The 20,778-nt window shown below is 41.7% G+C and overlaps 2 protein-coding genes across 2 annotated transcripts; both read left to right on the top strand.

Annotated features, from left to right (window-relative positions):
• The first annotated feature begins 1,474 nt into the window (after positions 1-1,474).
• Positions 1,475-5,947, top strand: LOC134036540 (lipoprotein lipase-like). The gene is made up of 10 exons (XM_062481532.1): positions 1,475-1,503; positions 2,130-2,334; positions 2,488-2,667; positions 2,831-2,942; positions 3,109-3,342; positions 3,435-3,677; positions 3,785-3,905; positions 4,261-4,434; positions 4,564-4,671; positions 4,795-5,947. The coding sequence occupies exons 1-10, from the start codon at positions 1,475-1,477 to the stop codon at positions 4,898-4,900; spliced, it is 1,512 nt and encodes a 503-aa protein (XP_062337516.1). The 3' UTR covers positions 4,901-5,947.
• A 6,094-nt stretch (positions 5,948-12,041) lies between these two features.
• ap1m1 (adaptor related protein complex 1 subunit mu 1) lies at positions 12,042-19,779 on the top strand. The gene is made up of 12 exons (XM_062481426.1): positions 12,042-12,231; positions 12,719-12,875; positions 12,998-13,065; positions 13,246-13,376; positions 13,609-13,756; positions 13,984-14,110; positions 14,347-14,489; positions 14,736-14,807; positions 14,987-15,145; positions 15,241-15,366; positions 18,210-18,285; positions 18,885-19,779. The coding sequence occupies exons 1-12, from the start codon at positions 12,190-12,192 to the stop codon at positions 18,905-18,907; spliced, it is 1,272 nt and encodes a 423-aa protein (XP_062337410.1). The 5' UTR covers positions 12,042-12,189; the 3' UTR covers positions 18,908-19,779.
• Positions 19,780-20,778: the final 999 nt, after the last annotated feature.

Genomic DNA, 20,778 nt, shown 5'->3' with positions numbered 1-20,778 from the left:
TGGTAACACAAGTTACTATAGTGCAATGATTACTCTGGGGCAAGGGCCATAGTTTAGAATGCTATACTTACGTAATACAGTATGGGGCTTACACCTGATTGGTATGTTTACAATTATGCACTTAAGTGCTTGTACACCTGACGCCCGTGTTTGATCCATTCGTTCACGTGTGGCATTTTACAAGGCAGTGTCTTGAAAAGGCAATTACTGTTAGTGACATAATCTTATATTTCTGTGTCTAATGTAGAAAAGTGATTTGGTTTAGTGATTTGAAAAACACTGTGTGTAGTATTTTGCAAATAGTGTGAGGCTGAGAATGGGCTTATAGTTGTGCAGATCTGGGCTGCTGTTTTGCTCCTCGAGTGTCAGGTTTCACTAACTGTGTGTTATTTGACATTTTTGTGTCTAAGCAATCGGAAAAAACTGTAGCCATCACACCAACTGGTAGAACAGTATGAACCTGTTCATGAACTAGATTTATACACCCGTGTCATGTCCTACTGATTTCTTCTTACTCGGATGTGGAGATCTTCAAAGAGCTTTCTAGATCAGAAACACATATGTTACGCTCTGGAAACACTTGACATTATGTGAATATTACGTAAATGGGTGTCTGTGGGCGGCTGCTGTGTCTTTGGCTTCATTGGTTGATTTGGAAGTGTAAGGAATGTCTTCCACTTCACCTTCAGGGACAGGAAATTAGAAAAGAAAGTTTATGATCCATAAGATTTAGACAAACATTTGCTAGGGTACTCCATATGCTATTACTCACCTTGTATGGTCTAGTTGGGTTTTGTCTACAGCTAAGGATGCACAGTTTCTCTTTGGTATTTCATGGTTCACAGAGAACTCAATCAGGGCATATGTAGAAATATGCAGCGATAGAAATATGCAGCGGTTGAACAACCGCAGCACCACATTTCCAAATAGTGATTTCAAGCAGCCGTGGCAAATTCTAGCATTTCATAGCCATTGATCAGTTGGCCAACATTGCTTTGTCGATTATTTATAACCATATCATATTCACAAATATAATACATTTGAGTTCAATTGCAACTTATGAGAAAAGGCAGGTGTATTTTTCTATATTATAATCAACTGTGTCAATTTTAATAGCTAAGACCTTGACCTTGTGTCACATGGAAAACTGCTGTTGTGACGTGCCAGTTCTGGTGATGCACGCACTGGCTAATTCTGTCTCCCTGCCAAGTACAGGTCCTGGCAGGAGATCAGAATGTCTGTTTGAATATGTAACTAAACATCCAATCACGGATTCATTTAATTGTATTTAATTTAATACAATAGAAGATTATTTGACCTATTTATACATGTTTACAAACTTTGACGAAACGAACAATATTTTGTATTACACAGCAGAAATTTAATTCATTGGAAGATTACTTAAAAAGTTACATTACCTATTCATGCATTTTTACCAAGTTTGACTAATAACATGCTGTGTTACAAAGCAGGCATGCGATTTGTTGACATTGTCCCAGTTGGGTAAGGTTGTACACGCCCTGTCCAGGTTTAGACCAATAGAAGAAAGCAATATATTTACATGTGGAGTTCGAGTTTATATAAATACCGACGTTGCACGCTTTGTGGCAAATTGAAATAATTCATCGTGCAGACGAATATAACTACTTTTTTCCTCCAACGGTCATTTATTTCCGTCGGATAAAAGTGTTCTCAACAGTTTTCTTTTGAAATTGGATAGGGCTTTAAAACATACCAACCTACTGTACTATGGGAAAAGAAATAACATGGTTGTTCGTCATTGGGATTACAATAATACAAGCATGTGAAGCTCTCTCTGAAACTGAAACCGAAAGAAACTCTCTCAGTAAGTGCAGAGAACGTAATACTTTAAATACTTAAATATATTAGGTTTGTTTTATTAACCTTTATTGACCTTGATGTATAATTTTAGTGTTTAAATTCAGACCTAACTGTAAATTGTGTATAGGCTATGAACAAACATGCAGTTTAAAATTAATGTTTTTTTTTATTGTTTTCATTTTATTTGCCACTGAGGTATAAGTTTCTATGACTAGAAAAAATAATCGCTCTATTTAAAAATTGTGGTTGGTTTCACACTGAACACAACATTATAAGTGTTAAATCAGAATTTTGTTTAACTTGTGCTCTCTCATAGACAATAACACTGACTGGATTGGAAACTACACTTACATTGAAACCAAGTTCTCAGTACGCCAAGTAGAGGAGCCCGAGGAGGACCTGTGCTACCTTGTGCCTGGTGTGAACCGCACTGTCTCCGAGTGTGGATTTAACACTACATCACAAACCTTTGCCATCATCCATGGCTGGTCGGTAAGTAACTCAAGACTTTCCAACTAATTTGAAAGTTAATTTGCCAGTTATTATACCTGTTTCCTTTTTTTTGCAAATAAATAATGTGTTTTCATCGGAACTTATCCTATACTGTTTAGCACATCCTAATGTCCTTTGTCTGGGGGTCTGTAGGTGGCTGGACTCTTTGAGAGCTGGGTCCACAAGCTTGTGTCTGCTCTCTTTGAGAGAGAGCCCAGTGCCAATGTTCTAGTGGTGGACTGGCTGGACAGGGCCAATGAACACTACCCCAACTCTGCAGAGAACACCAAGCTGGTGGGCCAAGACGTGGCAAGGCTGATCAACTGGCTGGAGGTGAGCACCCACGTGGTGCAATGTTAGAAAATAGTATCAAGTAATTAGAAAATAAAACGTTTTTATTATATTTTTTATAGTTGATTACAAATGCTTTATTAGCAGACTTTTCTTTAGACAGCTAAAGACAATTACTGATTCATTTACTCTTCCCCACAACCAGGTTGAGGTGAAGTATGACCTATCAAAGCTTCACATCCTGGGGTACAGTCTGGGTGCCCATGTGGCTGGAGTTGCAGGGAACCTCACCAACAACAAAGTCAATAGAATAACAGGTGCAAACCTCCTGCAGTCAGTTAATAACTCACAGTATCGCAGCATTTGGAATATCCATGCCCTGTGCCTGGTTCCAGGAACAAAATAGCTATTATTATCTCATTACTGCGTTAAAATGTTTCTCCTTCTAAAATTAAACCACTACAATCCTAATCATGTATACAGGTCTGGACCCCGCTGGCCCTCGTTTCGAGAATGCCGACAGCCTCAGTCGCTTGTCCCCCGACGATGCCACCTTTGTGGATGTTCTGCACACCAATATCAGGGGAAGCCCCGACCTTAGCATTGGCATCCAGAGACCTGTGGGTCACGTGGACATCTACCCCAACGGAGGCACTGAGCAGCCTGGATGTACCTTCCAGAATGCCATGAAGATGATCGCCACTTACGGCATCTACAGTACGTGTACTTCAAGTACAATCACAGCATTGTCCTCTTAGTGGTCCACAAACCCACTCTAAGCGGTTCCTCTTCTGTGTTCTTCTGTGTAGACGTCGACCAGATTGTGAAGTGCGCCCACGAGCGCTCCGTGCACCTGTTCATCGACTCCCTGGTTAACAAGCAGCAGCAGAGCATGGCCTACCGCTGCAGCTCCAGAGATGCCTTCAACCAAGGCCTGTGTCTGAGCTGCCGCAAGAACCGCTGCAACAACCTGGGCTACAACGTCAACAAGGTCCGCACGACCCGCAGCGCCAAGATGTACCTCAAGACCACTGCCAGTATGCCCTTCAAAGGTGGGCAGACCTTGTTGCGCCATTACAGGCAAACAATTTTGGTGTGGTCCTGATCGGCACTGTTGTGTGGTACCTGTGGTTCTGACAGCAGTGTCGTCCATCTTCAGTTTTCCACTACCAGATAAAGGTCCACTTCTTCAGCCAGCACAACCTGAGTCTCAGCCAGCAGCCTTTGAAAGTGTCCCTGTTCGGAACCCACGGCGAGAAGACAGACATCAATCTGATTATGTAAGTGTCTCTGGTTATGCAAAGACTCTCAGGAATGTGGGCGACAGTACGTTGGTGAAGCTGGATGTCACGTGAACAAGCCCTCCTTAGGGGAGAATGCCCCGGTACTTACTGTACGTCGCTCTGGATAAGAGCGTCTGCTAAATGACTAAATGTAAATGTAGACGAACTATCCAATTTTATGGCCACACTTTGTATCAGCTATTATAGAGGGCGCTCTCCCATAAGTGAGAAAAAAGTTAACTTGTGGGTCCCCATATCATAAGTGTTCTTCTGCACACCCACCCCACCATCTAACCTACAACACCTCTGACACAATTAGAACACTAGCTTAACCCTGTATCTCCACACACAGGCCCAACCTGTTCACCAACTCCACGGTCTCATTCCTGGTGACCTCTGATGTCGACATTGGCGAACTTCTGATTGTAGAGATGGAATGGGAGAGCGATTCCTACTTCTCCTTCCTCAACAGCAACGAGTTCCTGATCCGCAAGATCCGTGTGAAGTCTGGTGAGACACAGGCCAAGTGAGTACTATGGATCCCAAAGTGAATCTGAACTGAATGAGTTCAATCCAATGAACATCCTTGTATGGGTTTTGTTTTGGCCAAATACATTTCAGTACCTGACCATGCCTTCACCTGGTCTTTCTAAAGGGTCATCTTCAGAGTTAGAGAAGGCGAATTCGCTCATCTTGTCCAGGGAGGAGAATCGGTTTCCTTTGTAAAGTCGAAAGAAGATCAAAACAGCCGGAAGATGGAGAGGTGAGAGACATGTTTCAATGTTTCAGTTGGTACAATGGACATGTTTTCAGAATGAATGGGTCATTCACATGACACCACTTACTCACGCTAATGTAATGACATTGTCTTTGTGTCGCATTGTAGGTTGCACAGGCTCAAGATGCATGGAAGCTTTTTCAAACAAGGTATGAATGAGGCTGCCGTTGATAAGACCCCATCATCATCTGAGTCTGTATCTTCATCGCACTGATAAGATAAGCCTTGACAATCACACTATCCCACTTGCTAGAAACAATTCAAATATCTGAGTTCGGTTTCCTCACTGTACTTTGAAAAGCAAACAGCTTGAATCTACAACCCCACTGGTGACATCAATGCATGTTCTGCATGAAAGTTTGTTATGCTGTTGCAAATAAGAATTTCAGCAAAAGTCTGGAACATCTGTATAGGCATCTGTTAAAACTGAAAGTGTTTGTTTTGTGGAACTGTAGCTCTGACCACTAGTTCTGTCAAATAGCTTAGTATACAACATTCCAATCACATAATCAAACTCAATCTAGAATATATTTTTCATCCAACAAGGTGGATTGTTATAGGTAAACTGTGTTCTTGACTTTTTTGCATATTGTATTTAGAGAAGCTTTTTCATTTGACAAAGATACATACTCTTCTGTCAACATATACAATTACATTACTATTACATATATTTACACTTAAGAACATTAGAACATTTAGAAATGGGAAATAATATTTTACTGTATTATTGACTTTGTGACCCTAATTGTAGCACTTGTTACTGTAACTGCATCAAAGGGATCATGGTCAAGAATATGAATGCAATAATATGAATATTCCCATGTGTTATACAATATATACATGTTTGCAATTAACAATTTTGGCACACAACTGTGAAATCCAAGTCAGACAATTATTCCATGTTATACTGTATCACAAAATATTTAGCACGGGTCACTTTATAGGTTGTCATCAAAAAAGTAAGTTGTGTCAAGGTCCAATCACTGGCAAACTTGAAATACAAATGGCTCTTAAAGGTGTGTGGGTAAAAGGTAGTTGGAAAACAAAATATGGACACTGCTGCAACGTTTCACTCTATATGATAGGTTTGACTTGGACAACCAGTTTTGCTGGGAATGCTTTTTATTGTATTTATTGATTGTGCTGTATATAATTCCTAAATTAGACTGTATATAATGTTTGGCTTTCTGTGGTGCTGAACTATTACAATAATATATGTACTACCTATATATTTTTTCTGCAAATAAAAAATAGGCTTGGATTGGTGAGACTTTATGAGGTAATATTTTATTTCACCCCTTAACTATACTTTATCAAGCAAAAAGAGGACACATTAAACTTCCCTTGAAATAGGACTTGAGAAAAGCCAAGACAAGGCAGCTCTTTTCTTGTGTGTGTTTACACAAATAACACAATCTGTCATGGTATTTGAAAAAGCGACACCACAGTTCCAAACAGCTCATAGGGGCTCCAGATGTCTACTAAGAAAACCCACAATATTGACACAGACATGACGTGCTTCCTACCTGTTTCCAGGCACTGATGTTGTCCACATGAGCAAACACCTCATCTGCGTGTTCTACTCAGTGCATCTAAACATTTATCAGACTTTGTCAACATGTTTTTAGAGAGGTCCTTTACTTGGCAGGGTTCAGTTTTCTTGGTAGCTTCCTGTATTTGGTCAATAACGTAGGGAGCAAATAGAGATATTTACTGCAAATATGTAATCTGACTGAAGGTCAGTTTTCTTTTTCATTTCATTGGAAAAAAAAAGAAAACAAGAAAAAAACCTTCCCAAGTAGCAGGTGGCATACTGTAACTTACGTTGCTTCACATACAAACGTTTTGAGTAATCAATAATGTTGTGGAAAGGGATTAAAACATGTTAAGGAATGGATGAGGAATGACTCTCATTTACAGGACTAATCATACGATAATGCCCCTGGAATAAACGACCACAATGAAATCAATGTCAACAGTCATACAAATAGCAGTGGTTTGAATGTCCTTTTTCTACATGCCCGTTCACAGATGAGTTACACAGCAACATATGGGACTATCAATCTCCTTATGGAATAGGAAAACATGTGTTCTATGAGCTGCATGTCAAGTTTAGCAACTGGCAGCAGTGTTATGTATGTGAGCACAATATGCCTGTGTTTGTGTACTGAAATGTGCGATTGTGAGAGTACTTGGCATGGATGTCACCAGCCATACTGAACATTACAATTCAGAGAAGATTTGAAGTATTACTAGAATCACGGCTCACCATGTGGCTGGAGGTTATCTCCAGGAGTGTAACATTACATCCATCCTGGTTCGTGACAAATGTTGGCTCACTGTTCAGGCTGTCATTGAGAAAAAATGTGTTGCATATGGAGTACATACTGAAAGCATAATCCACAAGAGCTTGTCTCCTTCATATACAGGTGGTAACCAAGAACCATGTAGAATTTCGACCATTATAAGACATTGCATCATGCTAGACAAGTGGACAGTAAAGTAAGTTAGTGCAAGATTTTTACTTTTAGATTAGAATACAGTAAATAACACTGTAATTTTGAATAAAGAGAAGAAAACCAATTCTGTCTGTGCTATCGATATATCATCATAGCGGACATGGACTGAAATGACACCCAGCCTTGTCCTGGCAGCGACACTGAATAATGCCCTACCCTTCCTGTTTGATATAAATTACTCAGAAGGAGTCCATTAGTGCTTGATCGTGAACAGTCCATCTAGTTCAAACAAGAAATGATAGCAAACATTCTGCAAATAAGAGAATCTGTCAATGGCATTTCCTATAAACCAAACAGGTTGCAATCCTGTCCAAGTCCAGCTGTTGAAATATCAAACTCCAAAGGGGTCGAGCAAGCAGATGGACCTGCGGTGCATGGGAAAATAAATGCCATCCCTTGACAATAAATGCAGCATTTACAAGACATCTTGCAATTTACATGACCTTGCATAATTCGCTTTATGTCAACAGATGACACAACAAAAAAGGAGCGAGGTAGATTGAGACATGTCACCTCAAATCACAGTAACCCAATGATGCCATTCATTCTAGCCTTGTACTGTAGTTCACCATACATAGTGAAGAGCTGCTATTTCTAAGTCCCAAGTCCCAGCTGGGCTTTTGATGGGTATCGTGTTCAGGTTCACCTTTGTCACATGCACACAAACACTGCCGCTACGCTGGGCTGTCACACCTGCTGCCACAGCTCCTATTATAGGGGCACGGTTGCATTTGAGGCTTGATTTTTTCTATCTTACATGTAAATAAACTCTGTAAACAGCTAGGTCAGGTGACCCAAAGGTGACCAGAAGGACACTTAAAGTGGTTACAAGTGCTGATAGCACACCAAATACATGTGTACAACTACTTAAGATGTCATGCCCTACCCAAAACTGTCTGGGATACTGTTCCTACACGCAATATCACTACATACGGCACAAAATGGTGGACATAATACCCAATGTCCTCAGCTGTCACTCTTTCAGTGTCGTGGAACCCTCGAGCCACATGGCCAGAGCTTGAAAATGACCTAAGACCCAAGTATTACCCACACCCCTACCCCTAGCCAATGGGGGAGAAGAAGCTTGCCATGGGCATAGGCAACCATATTAGGCGAACCACTAGCTAGAAATGCAGACAAATATTCTGAGTTTCAATTTGAAGAAATGCGTTTTCTTCTTAAATGTATAGTATAGTATTTAATATGTAGTTCAAAGTTTTACATCCTGTGGTTTGCAGTCATTATGTTGAGTGATGCGTTCTGGCAAACTGCATTGGGAAACTCTGTGCTCCTTCGCTTTTTAAAGACAGGATTTGGCAACAGGACAGTTTTTATTTGCTGGTATGAGAACATGGCTGTGATCCTGGCCAAACCCTGGTGCATGGAAATAAGAATTTCCTTTCCTCTGTGACTCGGTTGGTATGACAAAAGATGACATGAGGGGTTTATCCCTCCGAATACCCTCCTGCCTTACACACCTCGCACACATTTTCTTTCTTTGTTCTCCATTGACTTCCAGTTCTTAATCAAAGTGAGGCCCTCCTGGTGACAGATTCCATTTGCGATTCTATCATGCAATTCCCTTGTACTGGCTGTAAAGCCTATCAAACGACTGCAGTACATACTGTCCAGTCCACTTGCATGGAGGGTGACTGTCTAAATGGTTCACCAGACCTGGCTACTGACCAGTAGACAGTGCAAACCGGAGGCGAGGGCCCATCTTCACATTGAGTAACAGATTGGGTGGTCCCTTTAGCCAAGGATATGAGGTTAGGGGTCAGGAAACTGGTGTGGAGGCAGAGACACAGACACAGCCTGATAAGTTCATCTATGCTGACGGATTGCATAGTCTTTGGCACATTGCATTGCATCATGAACCAAATAAGAAAGAGACAATTTCATAAGATTCTTTTGGATCCGTCCATCAATATTCCATTTCATTTGTGACACTAACTATTTGTGAGAGAACAAACTCAAAAGGCTACGTGTCTGGGAGTCCAGTCCTTACTCAGCAGAATGTTGGACATCATGCAATCGATGTTGAAGTGTGGACAGTGCTGTGTGTGTGTACTGAGCTCTACATACACACATGCCCACACACACCACCTCTCTCCAAAACCTGTACAGGGTTCTCCCACATATTTACTTTACAGAACAATCTGAGACGTGCAAAGTCACACTTTCACATTCTCTCATTACTCTTTACTCGGCTCAATCTCTCCGCCACATCTGAAGAACTGTACAATGGAGTTATTCCTGTTACTTACGTCACATGACAACTGTTGAGAGACACACACACACATGTTAAAACAGACAAAACAAACACAAAAGCCTGTATTACAGGATTGGCTTTGACATTCTATCCTGGGGCCTCATAGTGTACAGAAGAGTGAACATTGGATCTGCAGATTGGAGACAATCACAACACTGTGTTTTATGATAATCTCCACAATGCCATTCTTTTGAAGGCGTGTCTTGAATGACTTCCATGCTTATAATATGACATGTGAAGAAGTCTCTTAATTCACAGTAATGCTGTGAAGGGACCAGTCAGTCGCCAATTACATGTTCAAGACCAACTTAAAGTATTTATTACAGATCTGTAAGGTGCAGGTGTCTGATACACTCATGGTGAGCATCTCAGAAGACTGGACAATGAATACAGGAATGAAGGGCAGTTAAATAGTATCACAATATGGGAGGTTTTACTCTCACTAGAAACATCAGGGGGATGACAATCAACTTAGCCTTCGCAAGCACAGAAAGAAGACATCACATTCATGGTGCTTGATAGCTTTTGTTTAGTCTTTAGATAGGGCTCCTAGAAATGGCCTTGACGTTCCTCCTATTATCCTCATTCAAAGTTGCATGGCATTATACACGTTGGAAACATTGTGACCTCGGACCTACACTAGTGTCACAGACATTTCTTAGTAGCATCTTACAAATAACTAACTTATGGCTATACAGGCATAAGCAAGCTTTAGCAAACAGCATAATGATAAAAGCAACATAATTCTCTCCTGTGCATGACCAAGGGTCATGTTTTCATGAGCTAATATAGCAGGGTATAGATCAAACATTGTTTATTATATTCAGAACATTCAAAACAGTATAAAAGTAATAAAGTAATCATTAGTTGTGATATTTAATTATTGTTAATTGATCAGTGATTAATGACAGACCTCTTCACATGTATGATTCCATCATTATCCCCCTAAGTAAAAATGTGTGTTATTTTCTCTATCTACCTAATACACTACTTGTATTTTTCTATTTCTTACACTAAGAAATGGCCATGAAAGAATTGACAGATTTTGACATTCTCATCAAAGGAGAAGAGGGGTCTTGAGGCACTCTTCTTCATAGTAATGCCCTTTCAGTGTGTCCACAAATAACACTTGACCATTTGTCATGTGGACACCCACAGTCAAGAATAACGCCTGTATCTCTGTCTGTCCAGCACTGAGCAAGCTGAAAGTGTGCTGATGATAGTAGGGAAAATATGTAGGCATATGTAGGTCACCTGAATGGCCATTCTACTCATTAAGGGAACTATAATGTCACATTTAGGCAGGACACCATAGTTATCTGAACACCAAAGTGAACTACAGTGAACCCTGAAGTTCAACACATCTCAGAGAAATGTTCAAACATTCAGAGAGGTTTTTCTTTGTCCTCAGAATGCACATCTGGTGTTTAATAAAGTCTATATTTAATTTTTACCATTTTTGAGCATGGTAGTCTACTTCCTGGACAGATTTATTGCCAAGTAGGAATTTGTTTGGGTCTGATGATGTGTTATAATTAACATATAGTTTACATATAGTATATGGCAAGTACAGAAGTGAAAAATACAGTGACATAAGTGAGAAATTAACGATAGAAGATAACGTGTGATGACAATACGTTGTGTCAGTGTGTAGTCCACAACCATCTCTACAGTCTCTGATTTTGTTGTTTTGGCCGCACCAGGACACCAGATGATCAACCACCCACCTGTAGGCAGACTTATTCCCACCAGAGATGAGCCCAATAAGGGTGGTGTCATCTGCTAACTTCAGGAGCTTGACTGACTGATGGCTGAAGATTCTGCAGTTTGTGTACAGTGAGAAGAGTTGAGGGTAATGGATGTAGCCATGAGGGGAACCAGTGCTGATGGTCAAGGAGTCAGATAAATATTTCTCCATCTTCATGTTCAGCTTCCTCTCAGACAGGAAGTCAGAGATCCATCTGTGGAGTCAGGCAGATGCAGCTGGGAGAGCTTGTCCTGCAAGAGAGTCAGGATGATGGTGTTAAAGGCAGCGCCTTTACCAGAAACAGGATCCTGGCATAGGTTGGCATAGGTTCCTGCAGAGTACGGGTACTGGAGGATGAAGTAAAGTGATCTAGGAGTGGGTCTGTAATGTTTTTAAAGTGGGACAGTATAAGGTACTCAAAATACGAATTCATTACCACAGAGGTCAGAGTGACAGGTCTGCTGTTGCTGAATCCAAGGCAGGCACAAAACACCAGATTTGAAAACTAAATGAGATGTTATTGAATATAACAATTGTTTTCCTGTCCCGTTGCTCCCTCTAGTGTTAAAAAGCCTTTAATCATGGCGACGGAACGTACGTTTTTGTTATGGTTTTGCACCTTGGGTAACCTCAAACTGTTCCAAACAAAACATAGCCTAAATATAATAAAATCATACATGTGTGTTTATTATATCCATTCAATTATTTTATATTTTATTTGTATTTACTTTGTGACTCTCGAGTTGTTTAGGCTACTTTACTCCTGTTCTATAGGTGGCGATACAACAACACATTTGTAAACCGTGACTATTCTACCTCGTTGGTTACAACGGAGGGAGGAAAGGGGATACAATTGTTACCCTTTTATTTAGAATTTTATCTCAAAGTGAGCCAAAGTGAAGGTACCGATATTCCTTTATATTCTGCACAAGAAGCTAACCGCTGTTGCGGTTTAGTTGAGCAGAATGTCGGCAAGTGCCGTGTACGTGTTGGATTTAAAGGGCAAGGTAAGATAAAGGAACAGCTAGCACACTAGCTACGCTCTCTAGCTCTAGCTAACCGACTCGATTGAACACCCCACCTTTATGCCTGTACACAGTAGCATCTGTCATGCTCTCCACACTTTCGTGTTCTGAACTATTGCGTCTGCTGATGTTGACAATGGGATGAATATAAGGTGCTTAGGTACTACGAATTTCTACCAGTACAGCATCTACTGGGGGTCGGCCTGCTACAGTAAAACCCAATCCCGTGATGTGGCAGGCAAAATGTGTCACATGAAAACAGCTCAAGTTTGCTTCATTTCAGCCAGGCAGCAGGCTACACTAGCTAGATCTGTTGGGAGGTATTTGGAAAACATAATAATCGTGTGGTTTGGCTCATTTGTTTATAAAGTGCATTGCTATCAATCATCACAACCAACCAAAACCGTGGTGGCAGGAGACAATCTTTTAAGATAAGATAATTGTCGGGCTTATCTTCTGTTTTCCGTAGGTCCTCGTCTGTCGTAACTACCGTGGGGATGTGGACATGTCGGAGATTGAACACTTCATGACCCTTCTGATGGACAAAGAGGAAGAGGGCACTCTCTCTCCAATCCTGGCTCATGGAGGAGTGCGCTTCATGTGGATCAAACACAACAACCTGTACCGTATCCTGCCACACTGGTTCCTGAAGTGGCTCTTGACTGAGATACTAAATTGTACTTATTCCTGAGTATTAATGATTTAGGTCAAATTAGTGTTCTCTTTTTCTTAACACGTATCAATCTAGTGGTTGCAACCTCAAAGAAAAATGCCTCAGTCTCCCTGGTTTTCTCATTTCTCTACAAGATTATCCAGGTATTTTTTTGTTGCTTGGTTTAAGCCTTGTTGTTTGGTACTAATTGGTTTGGGTTTTTCTTTGGTTAATACACTACTATATAATTCAGTTTGTTGTGTAAACTGTAGCAGATGACCACAAATAAAAGAAGTCTGGGCATGAATGTAGGCCTACTATGCTCTTTGTGTTTGTTTCCTCAGGTGTTCTCCGAGTACTTCAAGGAGCTGGAGGAGGAGAGCATCAGGGATAACTTTGTGATCATCTACGAGCTGATGGACGAGCTGATGGACTTTGGTTACCCCCAGACCACAGACAGCAAGATCCTACAAGAGTGTGTTTTTTCTCCATGCTTATGCATTTTAGAAGAAATTCAGAGAGCATGCATACCAACCAGCTCAGAATCATGCAGAAGTCCATCAAAAGGCCAATATTCATACAGTGAAGCCTATAAAATTGTACTATTTTCTGGACATGAGAACCTCAAAGACAGGGATTTGTCTAGATGCAGTTCCTCTCTGTATAATATGGCTCTGTCACTCAGGTTTGTTTACAAATGTCCCTAGATACATCACTCAGGAGGGTCACAAGTTGGATACAGGGGCTCCACGGCCTCCGGCAACCGTCACCAACGCCGTGTCCTGGAGGTCGGAGGGCATCAAGTACAGGAAGAACGAGGTCTTCCTGGACGTCATCGAGTCAGTCAATCTGCTGGTGAGGAATGTGCTTTTCTAAGCTTTCTTCTGTTACCTATGGGAGTCTTGCAGGCCCATTTTCAAGCTTCCTGTCTCTGTGCTGTGTCACACTGGGCAGGAGTGTGTTCTGTTTGTAGTTTTGTGAGACTGTATGTCTCAGTTGACGTGTGCTCATAGCATATTCTTGACCGTTTACTGTTTTTCTTCGTTTTTCTCTCTTTTCTGTTCCTTTGTCTCCATGTGCAGGTCAGCGCCAATGGTAATGTTCTGCGTAGTGAGATTGTTGGTTCCATTAAGATGCGTGTGTTCCTCTCCGGTATGCCTGAGCTACGACTGGGCCTCAATGACAAGGTTCTGTTTGAAAACACTGGAAGTGAGTTCCTTCCGTTAAACATATCTTTTTGTAATAATTCAATCCTTATGCAATGCCAATTGGGTTAGAGCCGAGCAGTCTGTGGATTTCTCAATTCCCTTTTTCTCTGGATATGCAAGTGCCTTTCTTTCGACCGATTGCACCTTTTAATAGACATCTGGAATATAACGCAGAAGAAGAACGGTAGAAGTCTGTGGAAGTCAAATCATTTCAGTCGCTGATGTTTCCATCTGCAGGAGGGAAGAGTAAGTCAGTGGAGCTGGAGGACGTCAAGTTCCACCAGTGCGTGCGTCTGTCCCGCTTCGAGAACGACCGCACCATCTCCTTCATCCCCCCGGATGGGGAGTTTGAGCTCATGTCCTACCGCCTCAACACACACGTGTGTAACAGGTTCCCTCTCCGTGGATCAGCACATATTTCTGTGTTTTTTTCCCCTCACTCACATAAAACGCTTTATTTCCTCTCAATGCCGGAGATGCTGAACAGGGTACATGCCTTGACTCACGGATTAACACACAATGTATGTTTTGACTGTAGTAATGCTGAAGATTCACTAGGGGGTAGGAGTTAGTCAAGTTCTGTTTTGTGTCTTCGTGGAAACGAGCTGGGATCCTGTGTGTTTCAGGTGAAGCCTCTGATCTGGATTGAGTCAGTGATCGAGAAACACTCCCACAGCCGAATCGAGTACATGATCAAGGTCCGACACGTTTCATCGTTGGTTTTGTTTGGGCATGCTTTCTATATCAATATATGGCTATTTACACTGTATGCACTAAGCAAAATATTATGAAAATTAAAACAAAAAAATTGTATGAGCCATAAAAAAAATATATATATATATAAATAATAATCTCCATTGGCTTGCTGCTTTCTCAGGCCAAAAGTCAGTTCAAGAGACGCTCTACAGCCAACAATGTGGAGATCCACATTCCTGTCCCCACCGATGCTGATTCACCCAAGTTCAAAACCACGGTGGGCAGTGTCAAGTGGGTTCCAGAGAACAGCGAGATAGTCTGGTCCATCAAGTCTTTTCCTGTAAGCACAACTGCATGAAAGAAAACCGTGGAATATCTCTTTGCTTACAAATGGAGTCTGTGGTTTTCATGTAGAAATGTTTGTGTGTGTGTCAGGGAGGGAAAGAGTACCTGATGCGAGCTCACTTTGGACTGCCCAGCGTGGAGGCGGAAGACAAAGAGGGGAAGCCCCCAATAAGTGTGAAGTTTGAGATCCCCTACTTCACCACTTCCGGCATCCAGGTGCGTATAACTTCTTGGAGACCTCACAGCTATATATAGGAAGGATATAGAAAGATATTAGATATTGAAAAGGGCCGCTTTTTATGGAGCGTTGAACTAAATAGTTAATTCCTGGATCAAATAAATGGTGGGGATGTTGAACAGGTATTGTCTGTTGTTAATTAAGTTGTTCGTTGTTAAGTGACTGTTGTGAGACACAAGTAGAATGTTGTGTTGACATGCTTTTAAAATAGCATAGCTTAATGAGGTGCTTTTAAGTGATTTACACCCCTCTCCCAACATGTTTATAGATAGAGATGCACCTTGATAAGTTTATACGTTTTTAGAAAAGGCATTAATGGCCTATGGATCTATTAGATAAAATTTATGTACAGAGGGGGCGCTAGAGTAGCAGTGTAGCTGAAAGTATCCTTGGTTATGTAGAGGTACAGTATGACCAGTATTTTAGGATGTAGCCTATCCTATCATAGTGGAGATGTTTCTGTGTTGGTGAATGAGAGCTGACAAAATCAGTGTGGGGAGGTGATACATAGAAAACTGGAGGTGAACATGAAAACCCATAGTAATTCCAGCACCACATGTTACAGTCGCCTTTAGGGTCTAGACAGGGGAAACCTATCAAAGGGATCAAAATTTGGTCTCCAACTCTTTGATGGTTTGCCACAGCATATCACACGAAGTGCTGAGAAGCTATTGCAACCTCTAATGACAGTGATTAGGGAACTGCGAGAGTTCATGTTGGGGTGTGACTTCCAATTTCCGGATGCTTCTCATGCAACCATATTAAGTTGCATGAAAATTAGGCAGCCCACTCGGAAAAAGAGAACTTCCACTCGTTTTTAATTAAATATCCTCTTAAATGAGGCCGTTTTGGCAATATGATGAGTCTGTCCATTTTCAAGGTAATTGAGCAGCTGAAAGGGATGATTTCCTTGCCCTTCCTCTCAAGCGGTGCTCAGTTGAGTGTACCCTTATGGAAGCTGCCTCAAACATATGCTGGAGAAAAAAGCAAGATGGGGTTGAAAGGATGAAGTATCTTTTGAGTTTGCATCCCATCTTCAAATCAACCTCCCTACAGTGTATTTGCTCCCTTAAAGATATTGGTTTTTGCCGATAGAGTTCAGCTTTCACGTCACAAAACCGTCCCGTTTTACAACTAAGTGTTCAAGAGTAGCCTGAAGTTCATTTGAAAACAACTAGGTGTTTTGAATCCCAATAAACAGGCTCCTCAGGGGAAAATAGTATTTGGTGCCTGGGAAAGGGGTGCCTGAGGACTGAGAAATCTTAAGTCTCAAAGAAAAACTTATGGTTGAGTCCCTTTCATGTGTCATTACAAGGCCGGACTAACCAGTTGACAGCATCTCTGCCACCAGTGAAGCCTGTGTGACAACTCTCACTCTCAACACATGCGAAGAGGGCTTGGCTAAACTCGCTTAATTAGACATGTGTGAATATCAAAGCATGTGAAAGTTCCTCTTAACCCCACCACTAAGTGCAGGGGACACAAATGTAAAGTGTGCATGATGCAAGTAACAACCTTTAGAGGCGTTTTATGGGGACTAGCCTGGAGCCACTAAGCCCTAACCTTTTTAAGTGTTGACATTTAAGATTTTTGATTGATGATGAGAAAAGAGCTGGTTGTTGGCAGTTGGGTCGTGTATGCCAACTCGTGGAGTTACCTCTTTTTTGGTAGTTTTATTTCTCTCCTAAAAATCCATCTTACATCAGCCTATTTAGGCTGTTGGTTCTAGTCAGATACAGGGACACCAAAGTCCTTGGACCACACGTTATTTTGGTTCTGGGACTCTAGCGTTGTGAAATGGGTATGTGTTTATATAGATACTGTATGAAGATATTGTTTGAAGATATTGTATGAAGAATATAGACATTTTAGCACTTTTCATGCGTAGTCCCATTCATACATGGTACAGTGCATGGTTACACATCCCCGTGCCTGATATCTGTTACCCAGAGACATCCTCAGATGTTTGTGCTTTTTCAGACTAGTCAGAAAAGTATGCTGGCTTGCATGCTACACCACGCTAATGCAACCAGATCTGGGCTAGTGGCAGATAGCTGCTGCTGGAATTTGCTCATGCAGCAGGACTCATTTTAAAGTGTACCAAAAAAAGGGTCATCAGGTACAACCAAATTCTTATACGTTCATTGGAAGGTGTGCCATCAGGCAGCAGGATGACATCCCAGACGTATTGCCAGAGTGACAAGCCAGTCACCAATCAGCCAGTCTGATGCGTTCAACCTCCACCTGGTGTAGTTCTGGACGTGGATGGTGCACTAGTCTCATTTTAATGGGGGGCTTTGGGCTGTAGACTTTCCCCCGCCCGTGGTTTAGTTTTAAATGTCAAGAGTAACAGGAAATCGTTTTCCCGAGAACTTTGAAATGTTTCGGTTGCAGCAGTCCTCTGATGAAATGCCAGTTGATGGCTTGTGTAATTTCAAACTCAATACTGCTGACGCGTATTTCATATTTTCTGACCCTGGGCATGTATTAAATGAGCGGCATGTCCCTTGAAGGCAGGAGACGTGAGACATGCTTCCCTTATTTCGGTGGTGACCCATATCACAACCACTTCCTCGTCCATATCCGTCACTTTCGCTGGGACCTACAACGTCCAATTCCCGTGCACCCGTTTCACATAAGAGGAACACTTGTGATTTGGGCTGGGATATTTCGCGACGGCGTGAACGGAAACGAAGAAGCCTCTTGGTCACCAGGCTCCAATGACAGGTTTTAGGTTGTTGCCGAGTGAGCCAGACACAGTTTACCTACCTCGTGTCTTCCAACAGAGCCAACTGTGTGTGCCTGTCCTCCCCCTCTGCAGGTGCGCTACCTGAAGATCATAGAGAAGAGCGGCTACCAGGCCCTGCCATGGGTGCGCTACATCACGCAGAACGGCGGTAAGGAACAATTCCTCCCTTGAATATGTGATATTTCTCTTCACGAGCGTGTGGACTCTTCCATCCGGCTCTCATAGCAAGGTGGTTTCGAGCCACAGGTTTTGCAATGTGGCGGCCTCGGCCCCAAATTGTGAAGCCTCAGATCGAGAGGCACGTGTCCTTGATAACCTCGGTGTGTGCGCATTGAGTAATGGTTGGGGAACACATGGAAATGCAACGCATTCTTATTGCATGTAACACATGCAATAAGATCTCTGGTAGAGCTCTGTGAAATGGGGGATACAGTATAGTGGACCCAGAAAATTAAGCAACATTTCGTCTGTTGTGTCGTAGTCGAATTTTTTGGGGCCAACATTGGCAGTTATAAAGTTAATCAGGAGTCTTGCATGTTTTCGACCTTTTGTTCATTTGCTAATCTATCCACTAATTTGCTAAACATCCTCAACTAATTTCCTTTTGTTCCTCTTTCGATAATTTGTCCTTTTTAAAAGGCTCAGCTGCCTTTCCAGTTTATTTCTCGGTGATTTCCTCTCTCGTCCTTCTTTTTTTTTTTTAAGCGTCCATTTGATTAAGTCTCATCATTTCCTCCTCATATTCAGATTATCAGCTTCGGACCCAGTAGGCGGAGCTTCAGTCTGCAGTGAGCAGGTGGAAGGAGCAGGAGGAGGCGGAGTCTCCCTGACATCCGTGTGCGACAGGTGTCAATCATGAGGCATCACTGGCTCTCCGCGTCAGTTTGTTTTGTTCAAATAGGTCATTTACATTGAATATCTCAAGCAATCACGTGAAGGCATCCTTTGTCATACTTTGCATTACAAGTTGTAGTGTTGTAGGCACTGTATAGCTCCGAACACAGGAAAGGCTATTGGAGAAATGGACTAAGTTTACTTCTGAGCTGTGCGGTCCACATTCACATGTTGCACTGTTCGTGGGTCGTTTGAGGGGACGTTACAAGGTTCTGTTCATAAGTTATGTTACGTTAGTTACTGTTATCACAACACAGGTCAGCTGCTTCCTCTCTGTCAGTCTTAGACAATGATTTATTCTTTCATGTACTAAACAGTATTTTTTTTGTGTTCTGTCACGTCTCAAATTTGATTGTATGTATTTGTTGGTACAGTACGTCCTAAATTCCAATTAAGTGTTTCGTTTGTTTTCAGGTCACTGTGAAATAATCTGTATTTTTTGTATTTTTTATATTTACACCCCATTCAGTGTTTGGCCTGTCTTGCCATGGATGATAGCCAATTGCGATAATGCTTGTAATCCAATAAGCCAAAAAGGTATGATATTACTCGTCAAGTTGCCCAAGAATTTAAACTCTATGCCAACTGTAAAGCTCTCTAATCTCCTTCTGCATCTATTGCACTCTAAATCCCTTTGATTCCATGCCTGTGAAATTTAAAATCAATGATTACCTGTTAAGAATAATTATATTCCTCATTGTGACATTTTACCACTCAATTTCAAATCAATAAATACATGTTTAGCATATCTCTCTTGTTTCCTTGTGACATTTAACTTCAAGTTGTATCAGTGAAGGGCCAACAAGTTGAGTTTATTACTTCATTTGTATTTTGGGGTGTTTGTTAAGTTCATGTAATGCCGTCATCCTAAGGCACCTGCTGTCTGTGTGTGGAATGCTAAATAGAGGGGAAAAGTGGCCAGAAGTTTCCTGTTCAAGGCCCCTTGGTCTATAGAGGTCTGTGGATGTTTCCACCCAACAGTGGTTCTCTCAGGGTCCAGAGGCCTGTGTGTGTGATGTCAGCTACTATTTAGAACCAGCATTCAGTAAACACGCTGGAACGTCGGGGAGGATGTGACTCAAACTGCGCTGGCTGTCTCACACACTAGAAGGTTCCTGGTGTGCAGGAATAGGATGGCCAAGCACAGAGTAGCCATTGTTCAGGGGTTAGCGAGACTGAAGTCTGGAGTGGTGTGATATTAGGTCATTAGGTTTGTCTTACGAGGCGACAACTCTTCTACAGTAGTCGTGAAGAGATGATGTCACAGTAGACCTGTCGTTTCTGAGTCACCAACAGTGTTTGTCCTTGTCAGAAATCTGAATAATTTGTGTTTTACGGGTACAATCAATTGGCGTGTTGTCCAGTAGTTTTCAGGACAGGTGTAATCGGGATATCTTGCTAGTCTCATCGTAACGCCAACGCAACAGGTGTGTTTTGTCTCTGGAGGTGAATCATTGACAGGACTCTATCAGAAAAAGAAGGGGAATGTTATCAGGGCTGAGGAGGCTCAACATGAGCCAACATGATCATGTGCATGATAATCTGAAGTAACCTCATTGGATTTGAGACTTGAGTTGTTTTTTCTTCGTATTTTGGCATTTGCCAGTTTCCAGTTACTGTAGCAGAATGAAGATGGTGTTGTCACTAAAGTAACCCTAGCATTGCATGTAATTCAACAATGTGTCTGTGAATGTTTGTGTTACTTCACTGTAAATGCTAAAGGTATGTTTCCATGAACTGGAATGAC

Source organism: Osmerus eperlanus, chromosome 16 (assembly GCF_963692335.1).
Source record: "Osmerus eperlanus chromosome 16, fOsmEpe2.1, whole genome shotgun sequence".
NCBI classification, from domain to species: Eukaryota; Metazoa; Chordata; class Actinopteri; order Osmeriformes; family Osmeridae; genus Osmerus; species Osmerus eperlanus.
This window is presented reverse-complemented; position numbering and strand designations above follow the sequence as displayed.